The sequence below is a fragment of the Neolamprologus multifasciatus genome, chromosome 1, assembly GCF_963576455.1.
Source record: "Neolamprologus multifasciatus chromosome 1, fNeoMul1.2, whole genome shotgun sequence".
NCBI classification, from domain to species: Eukaryota; Metazoa; Chordata; class Actinopteri; order Cichliformes; family Cichlidae; genus Neolamprologus; species Neolamprologus multifasciatus.
The window spans coordinates 9,208,078-9,233,093 of NC_140439.1; the positions used below are offsets into that span (position 1 = coordinate 9,208,078).

Here is a 25,016-nt window from a genome sequence, read left to right on the forward strand (position 1 = left end):
TGCATTCGTGGCCGAATTTTCTCCTAATTATATTCTTACTCTATTTCCAACTATAACTCCTTTAACTTTTAGCCAAATCACAGAAAACCTTTGAGCATTCGTTCTTTCATCTAGGAAGGTCTACAAAATTTCACAGAGTGATACACAAACCTAGAGCACACATTGATTTTTGAGCAATTAGTAGTTCAAAGATTCCAGTTTTCATCATTATTTCAACAGTGACCTCAGTGGGATTAAGAGGCGGAGGTATATTAACATTTACTTTTACTTTGTAGCCAGAATTTTTTAAATTGCTTGTGTAAGATTTGTGTTGCAATATTGCTCTCTGAGTGTTTATGACTGGAATTGTGCACGTAGGCAATATTACAAGATTGGAGAAAGTGCAAGATGAAAAATATACACTTATAATAATATATTGCATGGCTTACAGAGCTCCACTAACCTTTTTAATTATTTAGTTCAGGCAGCTGGAATCCCCGGGATTCCAAGGAGCACAGGTTGTAGGAAAAACACTCGAAATCGGTTGACGTAAGGAGTGATTTTGTGTTTTGCAAATATAAAGAAATTATTGTGCCAACATAAAAAGACTTTTTTTGGACTGTACAAATTGCTTTTAGGACTAACAACATAACAACAAACTGCATTTTCTGATGTCATCATGGCTGTTTAGGTGTTATATAAACAATCTATCGGTTTCCAAAAATGTGTTTTCATCCAAGCAGAATTCCTACAAAAACAAACAAAACAAACAAAAACACTAAACAGTTCTTGGCTCCAACTGAATCAAAGCATCCTATTTAGGCTAAATTCAAAATTCAAATGAAGCATTTGGAAACAAAATACACAAATCAATTGATGTGACATTCAGGCTTAGCTATGGGAATTATCTAAACGTAATCTTGCATAATATCAACAATTCATGCTCATTTTATGGTAATTATTCTTCATTATGATAAGATGCTCAACAGGTTGGCTCAGAGCAGTGGGACTGCAAGTTTCAGGCTGATGTGACACATGATTGAGACAGATTATGGAGGTCCAACGGGATGCTCTCCACAGTAACCATGGCAAGCTGCGGTCTAGCAGACTCATTACAACTGGTCACTATGGGTTTCCATGCATGAACTTATAATTACGCCAAATAAATGGCTGGAAATCTTTCAGTATGGAAAATGAGCTACTACTAGGGCACAATAGACTCCAAACTCTATTAAACCTGTAATGGAAATCATTTATCATGCCTATGGTGTGTGACCCCCACCTTTTGTATGGACTGCTTAATATTCTACCTGTATTACATGGCTCAGAATCTCACTTTGAACATCCTCTCAGTGCTCAACATTTTGTTCTTGAGCTGCTCTAACTTTCACAAGGTTAACCTGAAGGATCAAAGTGATCTGCAAGGCAAGTGAGACTGGGGTGGGAAGATGATTTAATTAAAGCACATTTCTATCTTTTCCTATCCTAGTGCAGGTCTGACCTAGGGCTCAGGTGTGGTTAATTTAAATAATCAAGCCTACATGCCATACTGGACAACATCTGGTTTAACTACATTATCTTGTATTCCAACAGTGAATAAACTTTATTTCTATTTCAGCTTCTTCTGCTAACAAAGTTTTGTTGTTTTTTTATTTGGTTATTTTACAAGTTGTTATAAAATTATGTACAACACAGAGGATTGCGATAACTTTGCTACTTTAGATAGTGAGCCTGCAATCTACCATACCAGCTGACAAAAGCCCAAATCAGCTGATGGCTACGGAATCAACTGGCAAAACAAATGTAAGACATACATATTACTACTTGTACAGCTGCTGCCATCTGCAAGCTTCTTTGGAACCCACCTCTTCTTTAGCTCCTCCTCTCCATGTTGTGCCTGACTAAGGCTGCAGTCCACAGGCAAAGGAAACAATGTATATTCAATAACTGATTGGAAAACTGTTTCTGGTAGTTGCAATGTAATAAAGTAGCATACGGCACGGCACCGAAAACCTGCTTATGATTCATTTTTCACTAGCAGATTGTCACGGTCACCCATAGCTTGCATGGAGGACATGGAGGTTGTCTGCAAACACTCTAAAACTACAACTCTTTTAAACTCTGTTGGGTGGAGTCGTAAGGGACAACTTTTACTTTGAAAGCATAAAATGTAAAAGCAGGAAATATTTCCTGTTTTCACATTTTACTATTACTTTGCTAATAGTTAGCCAGTGTTTGCAGACAAGCTAGCATCTTCCATGCAAACGTCAGGCGAGTGTAGCAATGTGCTAGTGACCACAGAAATATGGGAGGTCCCACTGCAGAGCTATGATGCCCAGTACAAATTACTGCATACTGAAATCATATTCTTCTTCTGATTATAGTGGCCATGACTGAAATAGAGTGTGTGAGTGTGCGTGTGTGTGTTGGGTTTTAACATAATTTCTGCTTTACTGCAATGAACTGTTTCTGAACTATTAAAGTTACTCAATTAGACACAACCCCCCCCCCCTGACATTTCCAAGATTTGTATTTTACCTCTACATAGGTTTTACATTCTTTTCTATAAAGTTTGTTTTCTATCAACATTTCATTGAAATTACACATACTGTAATAAAGCAAAAAAAAAAAAAAAAACTGGTATCTTTTCGTCAGAGTTTATTATTTCAGTTTATTCAGGTCTTCATTTTCCGTTTTCACTCACTAAAATTTGGTGCCAGACCTTGATTTCTGCTTGAAGTGCAGAGCTTCATTAATAATTGCTCTATAAATCTGTTCATGCCTTACCTTCACTAAACTGTGACTTTGCTGTTACTTGCAGCCACGACCTGGCTTGCTCCCTGTTTCCACTAAATGTTTTGGCTCGTACCTCCACCTATCACAATGCAAGGAAGTAAAGAGAACGCAATGAATGGAGAGGTGTACTGTTGCAGGAACAACCAACACCAAACAATGCGAAAAAAAGAAAAAAGAAAGCCTTTCGCCAATAGCTATAGCTGCACTGGCGCTGACATCATATCACTCCCACATCTCCCTCTCTTGATTTCAGCCCCACCCGCTCCTTTCCATTACCAAGTCGGTCCGTGTCCCCGTGTTATTTAAAGCCAGAGATCCTCCCTCTCGCCGAGCCACTGTGTTGCATCTGTCTGCCTCGCCGCTTGTGTGTCTGGGTGCGTGTGTGGATGAGAGTGCGCTAAAAAACCCAGGCAGCCAGTGGGAGAGCTAGAGAGCGAGGGAGAGAGGCACGGGGGAAAGGCAAAAATCATCCAAGAAGGGAGAAGGAACGGGAGTGTGAGACAGCTATGAAATTCATCCAAGCTATTTGCTTACTGCTTCTCTGTCCAGCTCTGAGCCTCAATACCAGGTAAGAGATAAACAAGAAAACATTTCTTTTCTTTTTTCTTTTTTCTCCCGTCAGTTTCATCCTGCCGGAGACTCTGAAACAAAAGGGGTGTCTTGGTTCAAAGCATGGTATTCCGGAGGTCTGCTCAGTCCTGCCAAATACTGAAGCGTTAATTCGTCCCGGCAGTGGCTCTGTGTGTGCTAAGAATGTTAGAAACTGAGAGACTTAAAGGAGGAAGGAAGAGCTTAGCTGTTGAACTGGGTTATTATCTTTTTTAGTTCTGAAGCAGGCTGAGAGACAGTTGTCCTTTTGTGGAGGTAATTCACTGGATTTGCCTCCTCCGCTTTCCCCTGAATAGTGGCGACATTGCTTTTTTTTTTTTTTTTTTTTTTTTGAGGACTTTTGCTGCCTGGTCTGGGAGGGAGCAAGTTGAAGTCAGGGGAACTGAGAGAAAGGACAAGGCGACTTGTGTTGCAGTGCCTTAGAAAGAGCAGGTGTGTGCGCGTTTCCTTTCGCTTATCTGCAATATTTTTTAAAAAAAGCTCAAGAAACAGTGATAGACAAGAAGGATGGACAAATGAAGAGAGCGATGTGTAGAGAAGGAGAGTTTTGATGATTAATTAAATCATTGATAAAATCATCCTTCTTCTCTGCCACTGCCTGACACCACTGCCTTAATGAGAGCCGTGAGAGGGGAAATTCAGGGCTTTGACTTTACCATAGAGACATCACACGCAGGAAGGCATGCATTATAAAACTTGCCTTTTCCGCCTTTTCTTTTCTCCATCATTGCCCCCCCCCCAAAAAACATCCCATCTTTTAGTGGTGAGTGAGTGGAATGCAGTTTCTGGGGAAAACATCCACGGGGAGAATGATGGCTTTGAACTCAGTGTTTTTTGCTGTTGATTTGAACCAAACGGACACGTCTGTGTATTTGTTAGTGACATGCTAAACACCGTCAGGGCTACCAATTATTTATTTTGCCTCAAGGGTTACAACAGAGGAGAATTTCTAGAGAAAGTCAAGGTTACTGCACACATCCAACATATTTGTCAATAGCAGAGAGGTAGCACTGATGATGTATGAGTCATATAACTAGGGGCTATATTGACGTATTAACCTCTAGCATTTAGCAGTCAGCAATCCAAGCACTCACACATTTTTATTTATTTATTTTTGTTTAGCACACCTACTATTAGATGTTTCCTTTAAGTCATATATACAAGTAATCTTCTGGTAACAACTTTTTAATCATTTATCAGTTCGTTTTTTTTTAAGGGTCTTTTGAGTTTGCAGACTCATTTAGCCATTTTCTAAGCTGTGAAACTAATAGTGCTTTTGTTTGACTTTGATTAATTAAAATATACGCTGTCTCCCAAGATTTATTTTTAAACCGTGTATACCATTATTAGTCTTAGAGGTAATCTTTTGAACACTAATTGGAGAACAGGGCATTACGGTGGTAATTTGGCAGGTCAGCACAGATTGTATGCTACGTCTTGAGGGGGAAAGTCATGAAAAGTAATTACCAGAACACACAGATGTAATCAGTGTTTTATAAGACGGTTTGTTTCCAGACTTAGCATTAAAAAAAAAAAAAAAGTAATGGGATTGGAAGGCTGCACTTGGTTAAGAGCGGAGGGCTGGTCGAGAAATAAGGTCAATTGTGACCTTCTGAACTTCAGGTCATGTTAAAAAAAAGGGAGAAAAAATGTTCACACCTGAATAGATTTGCAAAGCCACATCTGCCTGCTTTGCCTTCAGGAAGCAACATATCTGACTAGCTAATCTTATAATGCTGGAATTGAACAAAAAAACAACAACCCCAAAACAATCATTTTGGCAAATTCAAATAATAAACTCCTACATTATATTTTTTTTCTGGAGCCTCAGTTTTCTTTAAATTGATCTTTTTTTTTCTCTGTGGTAATTATGCAGTTTCAGTAAAAAAAATTGCATGCTTGTTTTTTTCAGGCTCAGATTTCCAGGATCGCCAATGAACTTTTTGGCTCGTAGTGAAAGATGCTTCTATTATTTTGTCTACAATAACGTGGTGACACTTTTGCTCAGGACTGTGAGTCTACAGATGGCCATGGTTTTAAATGTTAATGAAAAGGACAGTATAAAGGCACCTCTACAGGGATCCTTGAATGGATTCAATTAAAGGTCTCCACTGAGCAGGTTTAGTTCTCCTGCTGTGGTTGATATGCTTAAAGGTAGACATGTCCGATATACGGCTATGCATTTCAATAGCCAGCTCTGTATTGTTCTACTAAACTGTATATTAATCTAGCGTCCCTCTACAGTGATCCTGCTGTGGTAATGACTGTTACATTTTTTTATTGTTGTTGTCATATTTATTTGTTTTCCGAGCTTGTTTGAAGCAATACAGATGTTTAGATTTTTTGAACCTCTTCTGTGCCTGTTGTGTTTCTGTTTTCATTCAAATTCTTAAAATTTCCTTTTGCTCCTTTCTTATTGTTTTAATAAAGCCGCATGCCACATGTCAAACCTGGGAATGACGTCGGTGCCGCGGGTGGATTTTTGTTGTTTGATCCAGCTGGTACTCCAAACAATAGCTGATTGCTTCTTCAAGCAGCTGTCACATTTTTGCTGTTATCCTGGAGGTCATGGGTCCAAACATTGCTTATCATTTGTGACATCCTCATTTTTTCTTATAATAGTGTGGCACTGAAGAGACTGACTGCGAGGTGTATCTGCACCAGTAAAATGAATTGTGACTGTGACTGTCTAGTCTGTGTATTGCTCTGGCTGGCTTTGGTTGATTCATTTCATCAGTGGTGCGTAAGAGAATCCATTTCATATGTTAACTGCAGCCTCTATCCTGCGACCTGATAGAGTCACCTAAAGAAGGGAGAATTAATAAAATAGGAATTGTGTCAAGTTTTCATGCGTGATGGCTGCATTTCGATGTGCCTTTGGTCTACTTAAAGGTGCTGCGGGGAGGTTTTAAAAGACAAAACATCCTTAACAAACAATGGCAAAAAATAAATAAATGAATAAATAAAGAACTTTGAAACTTCAAGGCTGTTATAAAGACCCTTCTTCCAGATGAGCATAGAGGAATATGGCACAAGCCTTCATGACTTTCTGTCAGACAGACTTTATAATATGTGGGTAATGGTTCTTTTTAACCTAATTAAATAGTTTTATTGGCTAAACCAAAGCAAACTCTAACTGAAAGTCATTAAAGCCACAAGGGAACTATGGAGAAAGGTTTGCCACCAGATACCACTACAACCATGTTTAGTTCTGTTTTACTGTATTAAAATCTAAGACTTTTCATAGTCTTACTAACTAAAAGTAAGTATATGAATTCTGTTAACATTTTAACGTCATCTCTGTAAAAACTGTAAAACCCAAAATGCTGTTGCAAGTTGTTGCTCATTTAAGTCCTTTATAAAGAATTATGGTGTTTTAATGAATTGAGCGGGTTACTCGGGCCACATAATAGTGGTGCAGGGCCATGTGTCATTGCAAAAATCAATTGGTACTTAGGCACAACACAAGGCTGCATTGACATCAGTCCCATGAGATATGACTTTCCACTTCTGGGTCAGCACTGGGGGCTACTACAGTAAGCTTGTCTCCTCTGCATTTGGCTTTTTTTTTTTTTTTTGCTCTATACAGATCAAACAGCTCCACCTTTTTAAACTTTCACATATTCCCTTTCAGAGCATTTCTTGAAACATATTTGACTCATTTCTTTGACACTGTCTTTGATGCCTCTTACCTTAGCAGACTCCTCTTGGAAACAGGGATATCTGGTGGGATCTCCACAATATGAAATATTTATGAGTATTTTGGACGGCAATTGAGTACAACAGTGTTGCTTTATATATTAATAGCTAGTAATAGAGATGTTACCGGTCACATTGCAAATTATTATTTTAAATTGAGACTGCCCTTAACGTTATATACGTAAGGTCAGACATGAAAAGGAGGGTCATTTCTACATCTGATAAAAATACAAAACAAACCAAAAAACAAAGGAAAATCATCAGATTGCTGTTTTTGGTGATTTTGCCTTTAATAATAAGCTTTTTTTTTCTTTTTGAAACTGTTTTCATGTCCATTAGTGGCATTTTAAAGTGGACCTCTTTTGTTTTTCGGTATTTTCTGCTGCTACAATGGCCGTAGTTTCAAATCATGGTCAGCATTTATACAAAAAAGGCTGACAAATCAAAAGCTTTAGATCTTTGTGGTGTCAGAGAGTGCGGATATTATTAATATTGTCATCTCAGGCACACAGTTTAAGCTTTGAGCATAGCGGCCCCATCCATCTGCTGTTAAATCCTTCTGTTTGTGAAGGGTAGCTATAGCACAGTATGAGATAACCCAGGATTAGTATGAACTTTGACCCACACAAATGTGCTTTAGTCGAGTCCAAGAACAAAAATATAGAGCAGGAAATGAGCATTAATAGGTCAATTTGAAGGCAGGAAACGGCAGGTAGGAACTTTTTTGTTTGTTTTCTCTTTTCTCTTCTCCACGCTCTTCCATATTTAGCTTCGAGAATAAATCTTCTTTCAGGGAAATGGAAATAAATATCACACAATACAAATTAATGTGCTTATTTTACAGCATTTCTTTTGGAATTTAATGTCTCTCATTTCCTGTTCACTTAGCTTATGTTCCATATTTAAACATGACATTTTATTCATGTTTAAATATGGAAGTAATCAATCGGGGAACTTCATTGTGACATCTGTTAGGTTAATTAAAAATATGTCTTGCCTTAAGCATCAAAACTTTGTGCTCTGTCTTAATTTACGTAGGTCCTTGTGGAAATGGTTCAGTACATCTGCATTTTCACATCACAGAAAGCGTTTTCTCGTATAAAGCAACATCTCAACGTGCAACTGTTTTCTCATCCAGTTGAGTAGAAAGAGTGCAGAAATGTGCTCGCATATGCTGCCTTCGCCTCACGTGTGCGGAGCTGAAAAATTGTCCGCAAACCTTTATTTCCATCAAATCAATATTTTGTTACAAATGATAATAAACATATTCAAACAAGATGTACAGCAGTGGAGAGAAACTCCATAGGACATTTCATTGTACAAGTGCTCACAGTTTGATTTATTTTCAGCTTTGCATTTCTAAATTTTATGGATAAAACAAGCCGCATACAGAGTGAAGCTGCTCACAAACATTGTCTGGCACATGGCGAGAGTGAGAATTAACTAGTCAAGCATGGAGCTGATGTGGAATTAGATCTAACTGTTGAGGAGGATACGATGGTAATATAAAGCTATGCATTCATGGGACTTCAGTTGGTTGGCGGGGATAATGACAAAATGGAAACAATTCACCCTGAACATCGTTTACCACTTGAGTGATAAAAGGGCAGCTGTTTTTAAAAATAAGGTTCTGTTAAGTAAGTGTGATGCAGAGCTTACCTATGTTCGATCTTAAAGGCTTAGCTGTGTGGCCATTTTTCTCAATTGGTATTAAGAGCGAGATCGTTAGCTAAATAAACTGGTCCTTTTGTTTGTACTGAAAGACATTTGGGTATGCTGGCGTGTTTGGACTGACACACTTTTTGCAAACATTTAGGAATTTTGCAATGTAGCAAAATGCGTAGGAAAGAGACTGAAAGCACGCCAACTCTGATCTGTGTAATTACAATAAGGTAGCAATGTCTGAGTGACATTTTAATGTACAGCAGTACACAGCTGTATCATGATTCGGCCAAGGCAGCGTGACACATTTGCATAGATGAAAATTACTTGGAGAAAAAATAAGCATGATTTCCTATTTTCACATTTTGCCATAACATCAAACAGCATCTATAGCAGAGGCATGATTATAGATATGACTTTCAGGGACTCCTCAAGATGAGACAAAATGATATTTGTGCAGCTCAGTAATGTCCTCCACAAATCAGACTGTGAATGATAATTGAAATTCAAAGGACATGGCGTAATGGTCACACCATGGCAACCACACTGGCCACATGACAGTAATGAAGTGGGCTACAATAAACAGAACCTTGGGTGGCTCCTACAAATGAGAAAGTAATTAAAAGGACCACGATTGGTGCTGGGTGAAGAGTAGCCAGGCATTCTATATTCAAGGCCACATTTCAGGTACTATGTTCTCTAAAAGATATCTGCAATGACAGCAGTGTTTATTCTTCAAACACTTCAAAAGATTTATCATGTAACGGCACATTATCCAGTGTGCCATATGACAACCTGGATATTTGCTTGATGTAACAAAACAAAGATTTTGGAAATATGGTGGACGAAAAGATTACAAATTCTACCAAGATAGTGTCATTCTTTTTCAACAAAAACACTGCTGAAATTTTAAAAGAACTTTAGGATCAAATAAATATTGAGAAAAATGTGAGCTTGACTAGTGCAGCGGTGCTTGACCTTCTGTTATCTCGATCTTAAAAGCTTTACCACAATTATCATTCTCCTTAAATAACAAATGTGGCCTGGCATTATCAGGTAAAATGCTTGTTGCATGACTGCATTTAGCACTGACGGATGACTGCACTTCAAATGAATTGCAAATGCTAATTATCTAAAATTGCCCAGTAAAGGAAAATAGACTTAATACCATTTCTTCAATGTTTTCTTAATGAATGTTGTGTGGCATTAGTGTTCTGCCTTTGCAGTTTTGGATTCTGTGTTGGGGGATATTATTGTTCCTGAATTCAATGATCACAATTATGGTTGCTAATTAGCAATTATGCCACTTGAGTTTGTCAAGTTCCTAATTTATCTGTAAAATGGGCAGAACACAAAAGAAATCAACAAACAAGCCCTTTTATTTGTGCTTGCATACCTGTCACCTGGTCTCCGTTTGTTTGGGAGAAAGGACAACAATGGCACAGAGTAGTCTACAAGTTTGAAGCAGTGCAGATATGCACATTTCTTTCAGTTTGTTGCATGAAAGGAGATGAATGTGACTGTAAAGTGTAAAGATCTTGTTCGTGTTTCTCCTATTAGGACAGGAATTTTGTCTGATATGTGGAATGCATAGAGTTTAAGGCTGTGTCGTTAACTGGCAAACAGTAAAGCATTTCCACTTTTCTCAAGGATCTGAAATGAATAGTTTTTTTTACAGGATATCAGAAATAGAATTAGGAATATAAGTAGGAAAATCCTAAAGCTTTGGAATCGTAGTACTGCTGAATTGACACTAAAATTAACACTAATGAAAGTACCGTTTGTCTTAACCCTGAAAGCTATAAGCATGGTTAGGCAAAACCATAAGCAAAATACACATCAAGTAACTGTGTACTACAGTTAGAAAGTAACTTGAAAGTAGAAATAAAAACAGCTTCCTACTGTGACTGGAAACAAGCAACTGCAACAGAGAGCAGAGACAGAAAACCAAAAAAAGATGCTAAAATGTTCTGTGGAACTAAGAGTCAAGTGATAATTTTCTGTGACTCCACCACCATGTGCAACATCTTTCAGATAAAAAGCTGTGCTTTCCTGTGTTGTTGTTAATGCTATGTCTTGAACTGTGGTGAACACCCTCTCTGCTGTAATGTTAGGGAAAGTCATTATTATCCATAACATGGTATGGGCACAGGTCTCATCCGGTCGTTAAGTCTGACGTCATTACCCGTGTCTGGGCCTAAACTCCGCTGCAGGTCCATATATCAAACGATCACTATGGCATTACTAAGAGTTGAAAAACTGTCTAAAGTCTTTCATCTTTAATAAAATGATCAGCGTTCTGCTGTACCAGGTGTAACAATTGAATTTAACATCCAGGCATCCATGAAAACGGAACTTATGACATTTAACGGAGTTAGAAGTTAGCAAGAAGTTAGCTCGCTAGCTTCCATCTAAATACAATATAGCATGTCCTGACTGCGGGGTTTTGGAAACAAATTAAAATGTACAGCTCTGTTATCACTTCCAACATAAATGAAGACAGAAAACTAAACAGCAGTGACGTTTGTAGGGTTACTGAAGTTTGGCTAGCTGTAGCTAATGATGTGCTACGTGACCGCTGGCGACACAGCTATGTTAGCATAACATAAACAAGCTAAATTTTTTTCCACTCGATAAAAGTTAACGTGAGTGTTCTTGGTGGTCAGGAACAAATGTAATCGCATGGCAGGATGCTGTAAAAGGACCAAACTTCAGCCAGGAGAACAACTGAGATAGTCCATCCACAATACGAGGTTAGTCATTCATATACTGCTGCATGGGCTGGGCTGTAGTTACATCCTAAGGTTTTAATAACTGAGCTTAAATAAATGATTAGCGGTAATAAAAGCCGAGGGAGGTCAACAGTGATCACTGACTGTTTTAGGAGCTTTTTGAGATTAAATAGAAGAAAATACAAAACATTAAACATGTTAACAACACAAAAGCCATATTAAACGCAGACTACTTTAGGCCCGGAAGTAGGATTCGTCACGTCATCACTTAACGACCGGATAAAATGGAGCAGAACATTTCACTTATGCTTTTCCACCACCAGAGCTGGTTGAAGTTTTATAAAGTACTGCTCTGCCCAATATTTGTCAGAGTTGGAAAGTGTGATGCTGTTGTGTATTTGATGGAGTATGATGAATTCTCTTGAACTACAGATGAACTACAAGAATACTGGAAAATCCGCTATTACACAATAGGCTATTTTCACAATTTATTCAATTGAGGAGTATTGCAAATAAGCGCATTATTACTATGTGAATTGTTTTTAGCTATTATGTAGTTCCCTGCTTATTAGGAACTGAATTCAACATCATTTTGTTCTTTCTGTATCTGCCATTGAGTACTAGAAATGTACAGTAGTGTACACTGGATGCTAACTGCAGTGAAACTCTGCAAAGCTGAGGAGAGCTGACTGTAAGTGCACCCTCTCACTGTCTTCTTGCATTCATGGTGTAATTTGAAATAATCTTATTGCAGGTTTGCATTATAGCTGCTGGGAGCCATACCTTTGATGTGAATCTTCATCGTTGTGTCAGCACAGATATTAGTCACTCTTGTAATTGACAGGCATTTAATTGCACACTCCCTGTAAACATGATGGCTGTTCCTTCAGTGACGAGTCATTAGTGGGCAGCCTGCTTTTTTTGTTTTACAGTGAGGTGCAAGATGTATAACCATAATAAACAAAAGCTGAGCGCCACCCTTTCCCACAGTGGCACTGCATATAAAACACCCGTGTTGTTTCAACTGGTTGTTGCCGGGCAGCCAGGAGTCAATCTCTCTTCAGCTAAGGAAGAATGCATGCATATAGTTATTTGCTCACGTATGTGAACTGAGATTCAGGGACTTTCATGTATTAGCTGTCAGTCACAACATTAAACATAGTGTATATATTTCCCTTGCTATATGTGATTTTGAGCTGTTTGACATCTATGCCACTCGAGTCTGACTGCATTTATTTATACCGGGTTGGGCTGCAACTGGTAACATTTGTAACTTTTTAGATAATATTTTGAAGTGATTAATGTATTTAATAATGTGCTAATCCATTACAATTATTTACTTATTGATTGAATTTTTTTAAAGGATTCGGTGCAGCCCTTTTACATTTTCCCAGTGGATTGATGTTTGATATCATAAAATATCTCGTTTCATCTGACCAGTGGTCCACAATCCAGAGTTGAGCCGAGAATCACACAACTTTTTTGTATTGGAATTACTGGAACCAGAGCATGAATGGCAATGTTATTTTAATTAGCTTTTGAAAACAAATTTGATTGCTATAGCGCTTGGCTCGATAAGTGTTATTAACTGAAAATCTAAAGTCCGGAACGTCTAGGTAATGACTGGATTAAATCCCGATTCTATGGCCCAAGTGTTAAATTGTTATTCTTATTTTTTCTGTGTCTCATCTTTCATTTTCCACACTTATTTCTGGTTGTAAGACCCCATTAGCAAAAGCATTACTTGCAAAAGTAATGCTTAGCACAGCTGCTGTACACACTGTTTTAAACAGATTCTAGGCTTGGCTCTGCATGACATAAGAAAGAGTGGACAACCTTACTTAATACAGCCATCTCAGAAGCCACACCCACTTTCTGTCCAACTCTTCTCTCTGCGAGGGGCAGTTGGCTTAAAGGGAGAGGAGCTGAGGAGGATAAATAAAAATAACTTTGAATCATAAATCATGCAGAGCTACTGTAGTAGAGTAAAAAGGTAAAAATATGAGGTGAAAAGGAACATAATAGCACCTCTTCAAACATAAAACAGAAATGCCATTCGAACCGAGGGAAATGAAAATCCAACCAGCTATATGAATTCTGTTTTGGTTTCCATCTCTCCTAAGGTTATGCTTTTATTTATTCCTGGAGAGGAGTTACTAAGCAGATCGGGTCTTTTCAGTAACACCATGTTTCACATTCATATGGCGATACTCTTTTACACCAGGGTGCTGCCCCTCACAGATCACATGTTCTTCCACTGAAGCGGTTTAGTGCTTGATCTGGACTACCACTGCGGTAGTTTTCAGGGGATCGTGGGTTTCGCGTTCATCTTGCCCACTCTGATTTCTCAGCCTTTCTTGGGATTCAGCTCTTAGTCACAGAGTACTTGTCTAATCATTAAGCTGCCACCAGTAATCTACCATAATAACGTTTCCCTTGTTTCATTCTTTTCCACCGTTAAATGGGCCATAATTGGTTCACTATGAAATGAAGCAATGTGCTCAGAGGCATTATTCACAGAATATTAGAGAGACCGGAGGATGGAGGTATTGGTTTTGGCGTGAACAAAAGACACAGATCATAAATAATACAGGTTGACACAAAGTGCTTAGATCATGTAAAAGATACACAGAGAGAGTTCAGTGGTTTGGCCTTTTTATCAATATATTTATTGTGTTACATCATTTGTCTGCGCTCTAGTTGTGTGGCTGCCTATTGAGACGGCTCTATTTTGTCAAAGCTGTCATTAATCTCTGTTTTTCTCTTCTTTCATTTGTTATTAAAACGTGTTCTGATTTATCTAAGACATGGTATTTGAAGTATCTGTCATTCAAGCCTCGTGTTTTATATTTTTCACCCTTGTTTAGCAAGTGGTGCCATAAAATATGCTTATTATTTATTTATTTATTTATCTGAGCAATAACCACCTAAGGCTGTGAAGTAAAGGGTAATGTTGGTGCATAACTGCGGCCTCCAAATTAGAATTAGTCTGCTGGCAAGTTTAAAGTAGAGTTACTTGATGCTAACAACAAAACTTGCCTGGAGACTTGAAACCTTATGAATACATGCAAATGTACAAAGGCCTTGATTATAATAAGTGGTAAATAAACAAATGGAGACGTGAGATGGAAGCTATTCCAGCTGAAGTTCTAGCCACAATAACAGGGACACCTGTTCAAAAAAAATGCAGCCCAGTCAGACAGCTGTGCTGTGAATTTAGGGTCACAGCAGACTCCAGACTGCTTTTTTTTTCTTTTTCTTAAGAACAGAAGAGAAACAACACCTGCCATGTTACACCATTTGAAAAAAAGACAAAAATAAATTTTAAGCAAAGACTTGTTCCTACAGAAATGCAACCTAAAAACTGTGAGATTACTAAAAGGTTAAGCTTTTATGGTATTCTTTATCTCTTTAGAAAGATAGTGTGTAAAAAAAAATGCATTTTTTCATAGTAAATGACAGTACATATGTGTCACAGTGTACTTTTTTTTTATGTGTTCTTGCTTTGTCACTTCGTTTCCCTGACCATTTCCAGATGAATGTTTTCTTTTTTGTTAAGCCAGTTAACTCTGACCTGACTCACTCAACCATAAAAAAGTACCTAATTCAAGGAATGAACCACTGTTATGTCTACACATAGCAAACAAATTAGCAGTGAATGAATTTATATTTTCAGGCACTTTATTACCAACATCACATGGCTTGTTCATGTTTCCTTAGTTGGAATTTTGAAAAATGCCAAAGATAACAGGGAAGTTTGATAGCCACAAAATAGTAAATAAGGTGATTTTAATCAGCGAATACCTAAAAACCTGACATATGTTGGTATGACTTGTAGTTTGTCCTTGAGAAACTTGAGGAACCTAGAGTACTATAGGTCAAAAGAATACATCACTGGCCTAAAAAGAACCATCAAAAGCAAATGATCATCATCCAAAAGTCATGTTCTTCAGAAAAAAAGACCAGTCACTTGACGTAAGTTGATTATTCTACTGTTCAACAAAGCTTCATCAGAAATGGTCTCCATGTAAGGGTGGCCGTGAAGAAGCAGACAACATGGTTGAGGCTCTGTCATAGCATTGTAGCAAGTTTTATTAAGCATCTTGTCAAAACTGATGTCATTATAAATCCAGATATGAATTTGATCCATCAAACAAAGCTATACCATACAGGATGTTGAGAGATATCTACCACCCACAGGAGACACGATAGACAAGCATTCATATCTGTTTTCATAGATTTACAGTATTTTACTTGGTTTTTTTGGTCCTGGTTGCAGCAGATGGCCGCGCCTCCCCGAGCCTGGTTCTGCCAGAGGTTTCTTCCTGTTAAAAGGAAGTTTTTCCTTCCCACTATCGTGAAAGTGCTTGCTCATGGGGGGTCATATGATTGTTGGGTTTTTCTCTGTATGTCATACTACCTTAGTTGTCTACCTTACAATATAAAGCTTCTTGAGGCGACTGTTGCTGTGATTTGGCGCTGTACAAATAAAACTGAATTGAATTGGTTAGTTCAGTGTCAAATGGCTAATAAATTTTTTTTTCCTCAGGTTGTAGTTAATTATATATTCTCATATAAAAAACAATTAACAGTACATTCTCCCGAATTTAATAAAATTTCATCTTCTGAAGCAGGGATTTAATGAATAAATTAAATTAAATCCAGCTATTTTAAGACAGTGATTCAAACAACCTGTAAATCTATGAAACTGTAGACTTTTAAGTTATAGATAATTGTGACTCAGTATAAACAGTATGACAGCGTTTTATTGGTTAACTTTATTCTTATATTGTGCTGTAAATATCTGTACATCAAACAAGTGAATGAACCAAACCTGGCACATACAATGTTGTGCTCAGTGTAATGTGAACACAACATTGTATCAAAGGTAGAGATTTGCTTTCTTCGAGGGGATTCGTGTCCCCTCCCCATACTGTGGAATTATTGCTGAGCAGGCTATTTCATGCAAACACAGAGTCAGCTCTTGGGTTAGTCTCTGCTGGATCCAGTTTGGTTTCTAAAGTGTTGCAGACCTGTTCGAACCCTTTTGGGACAGTTGTCCCAAACAAATGTGAATTTAATTTGGTGCAGTACAGGGAAGTCAGTGTAAGCCTTTGTGTAGGTATCATGCCGTTGAGTAATTGAAGTCTGATCAGCATTGAATGGAGGGATTGGATGAGTGTCTGAGCTGGCAGAATTCACTCCACAGCTGTCAGTGGTCTCGGGTGTACAGTAATTCAACAGAGCATCTCTGGTGTGAGAGTTTCCCGCTTGATTATTGGACTATCTCTAATATACAAACCAACTACAATATCGGCATAGGGACTCTTTGTGTGCTATGTGCTTGCGTGAGGCACATCAAGTAAAACAATCTCTGACAGAGACGTACTGTCTACATTCAAGGACAAACACCACAAACTCCTGTTCAGAATTGAAAATAATTTTTAAAGATATCACATAAAACTGCCAAACGAGTCCTGTGTTTTTCATTTCCTGTCTTTTATTAACCCGTCTGTATTTGTTCTGTGCTCTCTGCCGGATATACTGTACATCACAGCCAAGCTCCCATGTACCATTTTTCAAGAAACATAATATCTGCTTCTTTTGGTGAAGGCTACATAAATCTGAATCCTTTATCAGCCGCCAACACACCTCCTTGAAGACACCGGGGCGGATTCTGTTATTTTTATCTAATCATTTCCCAAGCATATTCTGGTGTCAGGATCCATCTTGGCTGACAAGTGCTGGTTCCATTTGTGTCCCCTATCGCCCTGTTTTTCCAGTGTTTTGCCATGACACCTGACTGATAAGTGTGTTGTTCAGTGTGTATGTAGAAGAGGTGGGTTGCGGCATTGACACGTAGCATTTAGCACCCAGAAGCTGTTCAGTAGTGCCCACGGTGGCAGTTTATCTCATAAATGTTTTTGTTTTATTTTTTGATTGAGGATTTTATGCCCGCAGACTTCAGCGCGTGATGGCACTTTGGAGACTCGCGTTTATTCACAGCAAAAGAAAAATGGTGTCTTGAGGAAATGTGAAGTGTCGGGGATGTCATTAATCCAGAGGCTTGGGTCAAAAGGATCTACGGTTTTACAGGAATTTGTGGCCACTGTGAAACTAATGTCCAGTTTTAATGAAGTCTATATTTTCTCGTGGAATTTCTTTTTATTGTGCATTTTATATCATTAAATTAGAAATGCACTGCTTTTGATAGATTGTTGATTCTCCAAACATGTTACTTCTCTCCTTTACGAACATGGCATTGCAAAAATTAAAGTCGTAACCATCGAGCCATAATTTCGAATCCAGAAAAAGTCATAGGATAGAGCCTCCAGTATTAAGAGGGCATTGTCACTTTCCAATCAATTTCTAGTGTCAGATTTACTATTTGGCAACAAATGGAAACCCAGTCATGCAGCTCACTCTTTTTCTGATTTCATCTCTCTGATAAGTCTGTGTCCGTCTGCGTCTTTTGTTATCTTTATTTTTCCTGTAACAGGACGGCAAACTAGCGAAGAGCAAAGAGGAAGTCCAGGTTATGGGATATGGCCTTTCTGCCTTTGTGTGTGGATGTATGCACATTGAACCTCACCATCGGGCACAGAGAGGGCAGTGCGAGGGTGTTATGTTGCTGAAGTCCACCACTCCCATTTGCCTGTCTGTCAGATGTCTTGCTTGGCTGAGCTCCACACGGTGATGGTGTTGACAAAATGACAGGAGGGGGGCACACTCCAGTGAATGTCAATTTGGCTCTAAAGCACCGTTTCCCCAGGAGCACTGAAGCTCCCACACACCAAAAAAAGAAAAAAGAAGAAGATGACTGTAGTATAAAAAAGGCAAGCTCCAGAGAATTGGTTATTTACATAAGCACATACAGGGTCACATACATGCATAAACAACATACAGCCGCACAGTCCTTACTCTTTCTCGGAGCTTTTCCTGGCATTGCTTACTGTCCTGACTTGACTGGTGGGATTAGAGATGCATTCTAATGTGTCTCTAATCTTATAATCTCTCTAATAGGGGCACAGTTTCACAGCAGCCCTTTAATATATAAACACAGATTGAGTTGGGGGACCGTGGAGGTTACAGGGGACATTTTGTACAGATCTGAATCTGTAAGCTTGACATTAGAATTCACACAAGTATTTCTGTTTGTAACTGCATAAGCATCTGGAGATGCATTTACAAAATTCACCTCAGATGTTAAATAAGTTATACCAAGCAAACTCCCCTGGCATGTTTAGCAAATTAGCATTTGATGACAGGTGTTTGGCTTAACACTGATTTAATGAGCTTTATGAAAGTCCCTGGAGGATGAATGTGGGGTTTTGGGATTACTTACTTCCAGGATACTGTTAAAGACAGGCAAATGGAAAATCTCTTTTCCAAATCCATTATAAATGTTTCCATGCCCTTATCTGCACAAATCCCACCAGGAACGCATCACAACATATCCCTACCACTTCCACCGGTGTGCAACTCAAGCAGGTGCTTTTTATTATACAGCTGTGGATCTCACAATATGTGCACCAAAACATTAAGTGCCTTTAAACAGTAAATTGATTGTCACAGTGGTGTTCTTTGTCCCGATGGGACGCTTGGATAGAGAAGCATAGACAAGGTCATTCACACGACAGCAGTCTCCAAAGCAGCCCAGACGCTTTAAATGTTATCTTGCAAGTTTGGAAGTTGGCTTTTGTCCATAACTTTCACTCACCTTCTGTGCTAATTATTTATTATTGCAATTACAGTCATAAGAGCTTTTTTTTTGGGCTTCATTTCTGTAGGCCAGGCTAATCAGCGTCTGTAAGCACCCCACTATGAAACAATGTAGTGCACACAGTGGGTTCAGATTGATGCTATTTGAAATAATGTATGACACAAAAACCAAAGTATACTTCATATGACTCTATATCTTTTTTTTTAAACGATTCCTCATTAAAAAAACAACAACACATAATACAGTGCAGGAAAAAAACATTGTGTAGCAAGTTTTAGGTACAGCTAAAACCTCAGTTGAACCTATACAATCTACAATGTTAAATCTATATACAGTTAAAAAATCTATTTAAACACAGCATATTTTCTTAGGGGCAATATACAAACAAAATTATTTTCATTTGGCAAAGCTGCAACACAGTTGTTAGGTAGCTTTAATTTATGGATATGTCAGTATTAAAAATGTGTTGCTACCCGTCATCACATTTAAGCATTACACACACTGTAATTCACATATGAATATGCATGCAATTTTATAGGATAAAGCTGTGAATTTTGAATCTTGAAGACGTGGGGCTGTTAATGTTTGACTGTTGGACTTAAAGTTTAAATTACCGAATCCCTAGAGCAGCTCATAAGCTTTCACTCTCTGATGAGAGTGAGGATGAGAGCATTTTCCTTTATCTTGCCTGCTGAGTGGCAACCTGAAATAGTCGTCTTTAAACAAAGCGAGTTACATCAAGTGTGTAGGGCGTTGCATTATTTTTAGTATGCGCACAAAGTTTTAAAGCCCCTAATTAGATGCATCGTAGTCACGTTTGCTGGGATGTAGTGACGCGTCTGTGCATGTGTGTTTGTGAGTCCATTTGTGACTGTCTGCACTTAGTGCGAATCTGCACAACAAAGCACATTGAGTCTGCCCACCTGCAGGCATTGTGAATAATTTTCTCTGTTGCTAGAAGTGTTTTAATGTGTTCACTTTCATGGGCACATTATGCATACTGGTGGTGTGAATCCCAAACTGCCAAAAGAGGCTGCTGCTGATTTTCCAAATAAACAAAGAGATGCAGATTTTGTTGCAAGGCATCTAGATCAGGATTAGATGATGAATAGATTTATTGTTCAATTAGAACTGCAGCGATTTATTTTTCCCTTACTAATCTCTCTGCAAAAAGTGTTGAAAAAAAACAAGTGTTAATATTTTATGATTTTCACACACTGCTATGATTGTAATTTCAACATATTTGGTTTGGTCCTACATCCAATTTCACTTTTTAGATTCCATTAACAAAAACTAGCAAAGAGAAAAAATAATTTGTCCCGTTGGCTGTCTAGCTACATACCGCTATAAGGCGACATGGGAAGAAGAGCAGAGAACGTATTTGTTTGCTGCTCAAACAGTTGTCTCTTGGAGATAACTAAAGTGAATTTACCAATCGACCATAACATCTAGGAACATATCCAGCATTTTCTTTTTAAAGTTTGATGATATTCACAGGCTAAATGACAAACCATGAAGATAGCCAAGTGTTTTGATATATGCGCTATATGTTTTGATATGTTTTATTTCTTTGTTGCCCAGGACTTACAGCGTGCAATATCATAGGCAACAATCCCATTAAAACCATTAGAAAAAGACAGAGACCATCTGCAGGATCTTGCACATACTGTAATGTGGAGGAGAATGTCAAGGGAAGTGTCAAGCTGGAAACTGGAGAGGTTTAAAAAGACACGAACACTGGTCACCTGTGGGAGTTAAAAATTGTCCCCGCTGAACATGACCTTGTCAGTCTTCTCCTTATCAGCTTCAATTCAGACAAAGGGTCTGTAGTGTCACCTGCTGTGGGCATTGACTGCAAGTACGGGAACAACTCTTCATATGTAAGTGACCTTGAGTCATTGAAGATGCTTAAAATCCTCACACTTCATTTTTTTTGTTTATAACTTAAAGGTACTGAAGTATACAACTGTAAATCCATCTTCTGTAGGGGCTTGAAAATCACACCGAGCCTTCTCAGTGTAAAAATTAAGCTCTTGCAACCATTAAAATTAATTCATTAAAATATTCTTTGTGTATGTTTCTGTAATTAGCAGTCTAAAAATAATGAAGCATTGGAGTGTCATATCTCTGACTGTTCCACCGCAGTCTTTAAAATTGTAATATATAATGTACCATACATACATTAATTCAGCACCTATGTTGACAACAGGTTCCTTTGGGTAGTGCTTGGCTGCATGGCGAGCAGAATCCCAATACCAGTTAGGTTGGAATATTACTTCCAACCTAACTGGACTAACAATGATCTTGTGCTCCTGGGAATTTGTTGAGCTGCCTTTTCTACATAAACACCATTTTTACATACAAAGCTTTTATGCAAGTTCATTTCACTGCTTCTTTGTGTTCATGGATTGGAGGAGGGATAATAAATGCATACTGGACAAACAAGGAGGAAAAATGGCAGGGCTCTTTAAAGAGTTGGTTTATGTGCTTACTGCTGCATCTCAGTGTATAGCTGAATTAATGCAAGCACACACAAGTTAGGCCATCTAGGAATTAGAAAATACAAACATTCTGTAGACTCCATGACACAAGAAAGACAATTATAAGACTCAGATTTAGCAAACAGCCTGGAATACTATTTATGATCACTGGTTGATATCCTTGTGTCTTTTTCAATTACACGAAACCTGACCTGTAAAAATGATCCTTTACAGTCTGATGTCATGGGCTAATGTCAACTGTAAAAAATGGCTAATTACTTTAAAATTAGATCATCATTAACTGTAAAATGTATACCAGTGGTACATACATAAGTAAAACATGCACATTTTCAGAAAAAAGGAAAGCGCAAATCGCAAATACATAGGGGAAGTGGAGGCCCAAACTTTGTAAACAGAGCTACATGTACATGTACAAGGCTAGTTTTAGAACTGCCACACGTACAGCGTGCCTATACTAGCCACATAGCTATACTAGCTGTACATGTAAATATACTCCTATTGCTACTACAATAGTTAATGAAAATAATAATAAAGAAAAGCAGAATATTCTCCACCATGTACCGTGGCATAAAAAAGAATTTGCCATCTTCCTTAGTTTTTTGTTTATTGGTTACATCTAAATGTTTAAGAATACATTTTAATATCAGTCAGAGACAAACTGAAAGAATACAAAATGCAGTTGTTAAATGAGGATTTCAAAAGCAGCTATCCAGATCTACCTAAGACCGTTACACCACAACCACCATGTTTGACTGCTCTACACCAGCGGTCCCCAACCTTATTTGCGCCACGGTCCGGTTTATGCCTGACAATATTTTCACGGACCGGCCTTTAAGGTGTCGTGGATAAATACAACAAAATAAAACTAGTACCGGTACCGAAAAAAGGATTTATTCATAACACACATGAAAAGACCCAGGAAAACCGAGTTAACGATAAAAACGATAACAAAATAATGCTGAAAACCGATAAAAACCCTGAAAACCACACATTTCACACCTGAGCCTCAACTCCCGGTACCAAACGACTCATGGACCGGTACCGGTCCGAGGCCCAGGGGTTGGGGACCGCTGCTCTACACCAAACATAACGGACTCAAACCTTTATAAAGTAACATTTTCATCTTGCCAATCAACAGAATATTCTCCTCAAAAGTCTGGGGGATCATTGGGATTTTATTGACAATTGTAAATCAAATCCTTGTGTTCTTTTTTGGTCAGCAGTAGTTTTCTCCTGGAAACTCTTGGAACTCTCCCATGAATGCCATTTTTGCCCAGTCTCTTTCTTATTGTTGACTAAGAAACTCTGACCTTAATTAAGACAAGTGAGGTCTGCAGTTCTTTAGATGGTATGGACTGGTTCTTATATAGCACTTTTATCCTCTACCAGCGAACTCAAAGCAGTAGATGTTGTTCTGGATTATTATGTGACCTAATGGATGAATCGTTGATGCCCTCTTAAGGTAATGTGGTTGGCTAGCCACTCTTGAAAATGTTCCCCACTGTTTTCACCATTTGTGAAAAATGGCTCTCATCATGGTTTGCTGGAGTTCCAAAGAAATGGCTTTTGTAAGCCTTGCTTTTATGTCTCAGCTGTTTCTGTAGATTACGACATGATGTGTTGCTGTTTTACTGATTTCTTAATTACTTAATTAGTCTGGCAGGAATCAGTATTGGGTGTTCCTAGTGAGCTTCCCAAGAAAATGTGGTTAGTCACAGTTAATTCATAATTTCATGGTGTATGCATTTTGTAGTTTTTTGCATAATCTTTGTCTAATATTAAAATTTAGTTGATGACCTAAAACATTAAAGTATAACAAATATGCAAAAATCTAAGAAGGGGAAACTTTTCCACAGCACTATATTTCTCATATCACATTTGCTTCCGTTTAAACCACAGTTTCATAGCACACATGATAGTTACATCAGATCCTCTGTATTAATTAATGGGTATAAGCTCACCTAGCTTGCCGTGGTAATATATTTTGACAGGAGCTGGAATATATACTTTTGGCAAAGGCAGTTATGTTTCTACTGCAGAAATACACATTTAGCATTCCAGTCACAGCCCTCCTGTTGGCCAACAGTTGAGACAGAGCGATACCTTAAGCAAGAAGTGCAGTAATTGTTGTTGAAGAGTGGCTACCTTAACACGCCAGTGTAGGTGACTCTGTAAAGAACTGTTAACTGGGAGATTGCAAATTTTGAAGTGAAAGAACCGTCATAATGCTCTTGACAGTATGTGTATATTGGTTTTAGATTGTGGAATTAATTAAAGTGAGGGGGATTTAAAGCCTGTCATGCAGTCTTATGAGGATTCACATCAACGGACTGCTCAAGATGTGCTACTGCTCCTGCTCTTTAGAGAGTTCAGCTCTTTTATCAATAAAGAGTAACACAAAGCAGAAAGATGGAAATATTAACATCTTCAAAGACTTTTTCTACACAGAAAGCTCATTTATTTTCAAAAAACTTTTGATTTTTCCAGTTGTACGTGCAGCAGATAGTTTTATTTTGCTGTTTGTGTCATGGTAGTCAACAGTCAAGCATATAATAGCATTGTCTCAATAGAGCTATAAAAATATATGCATATATGACAAAAAAGTAACATCATAAACACATATCGCATTTATAGGCAAATTTACATCCCAAGATGTTAATAAAGCCATCTGGCATGAATTTTATTACTTTATTTCTGAATACATGGGTAATATCACTGCCCTTCACAATTTTATAATTTCTTCTAGAGAAGAGTCTCTCCATTAATGATTTTTTTCGTCATAGACTGTTACACAATGTTTTATTAGTCTTGTGTTATTTGACAGTAATACAGTTTCATATAGATCATCATATTTTGTCACCACACAGCAAATTCAAAAGTGTTAAATGTTTTGGTGTTAGTAGTCTTAGAGTTAATTTTACTCTAAGTAGAGTCACATTCTTTTAATGTAACTCTGAGGTGTAAAATGATAGTAGTTAAAATCGAGTGTTAAAAATGAGTGTTTCTATTTCAAATCTGGAGGTGTTACAATGGAAACATTAACTCTTGACCTCTTAACTCTGAACTCCTACAGGGGCTATGACACCAATAGAGTAAATTCACAGACTCCGCCCCCAGCACGGCTCCAATCGAAGCTGAAGTGAAGCCGTTTCAGAACATTTTGCTCTACATATTTGAGTTGTTTGCCATGCTTGGTAAGTCATGTTTTCAAAGATTGTTTCAATTATTGTTATTAGCTTTTACTTCTGTGGCTCTTTGGAGTTGAGACAAAGCTGTGTGAAAGGCATTAGCCATGTTGCTCGGTGATAGCATAAT

At 38.0% G+C, this 25,016-nt stretch overlaps 1 protein-coding gene and 2 long non-coding RNA genes across 4 annotated transcripts in view; 2 read left to right on the plus strand and 1 right to left on the minus strand.

Moving 5' to 3' along the window:
• Positions 1 to 299: 299 nt before the first annotated feature.
• On the minus strand, positions 300 to 3,141 carry LOC146525294 (uncharacterized). The gene is made up of 2 exons (XR_014873152.1): positions 3,052 to 3,141; positions 300 to 2,854 (listed from the first exon to the last, which is right to left on the minus strand). It is a non-coding gene; the product is annotated as an uncharacterized LOC146525294 (long non-coding RNA).
• The window catches only part of luzp2 (leucine zipper protein 2), a 155,057-nt gene continuing 133,145 nt past the window's right edge, over positions 3,105 to 25,016 (plus strand). For both annotated transcript variants that reach the window (XM_085154362.1, XM_085154366.1), the window contains exon 1: positions 3,105 to 3,343. In XM_085154362.1, coding sequence (XP_085010488.1) covers positions 3,282 to 3,343 — 62 coding nt within the window. In that variant the 5' untranslated portion in view covers positions 3,105 to 3,281. The remainder of the gene's footprint in view (positions 3,344 to 25,016) is intronic.
• LOC146525296 (uncharacterized) overlaps positions 4,452 to 25,016 on the plus strand; it is a 34,804-nt gene continuing 14,239 nt past the window's right edge. Inside the window, exon 1 of the long non-coding RNA XR_014873146.1 lies at positions 4,452 to 24,895. This is a non-coding gene — a long non-coding RNA (uncharacterized LOC146525296). The remainder of the gene's footprint in view (positions 24,896 to 25,016) is intronic.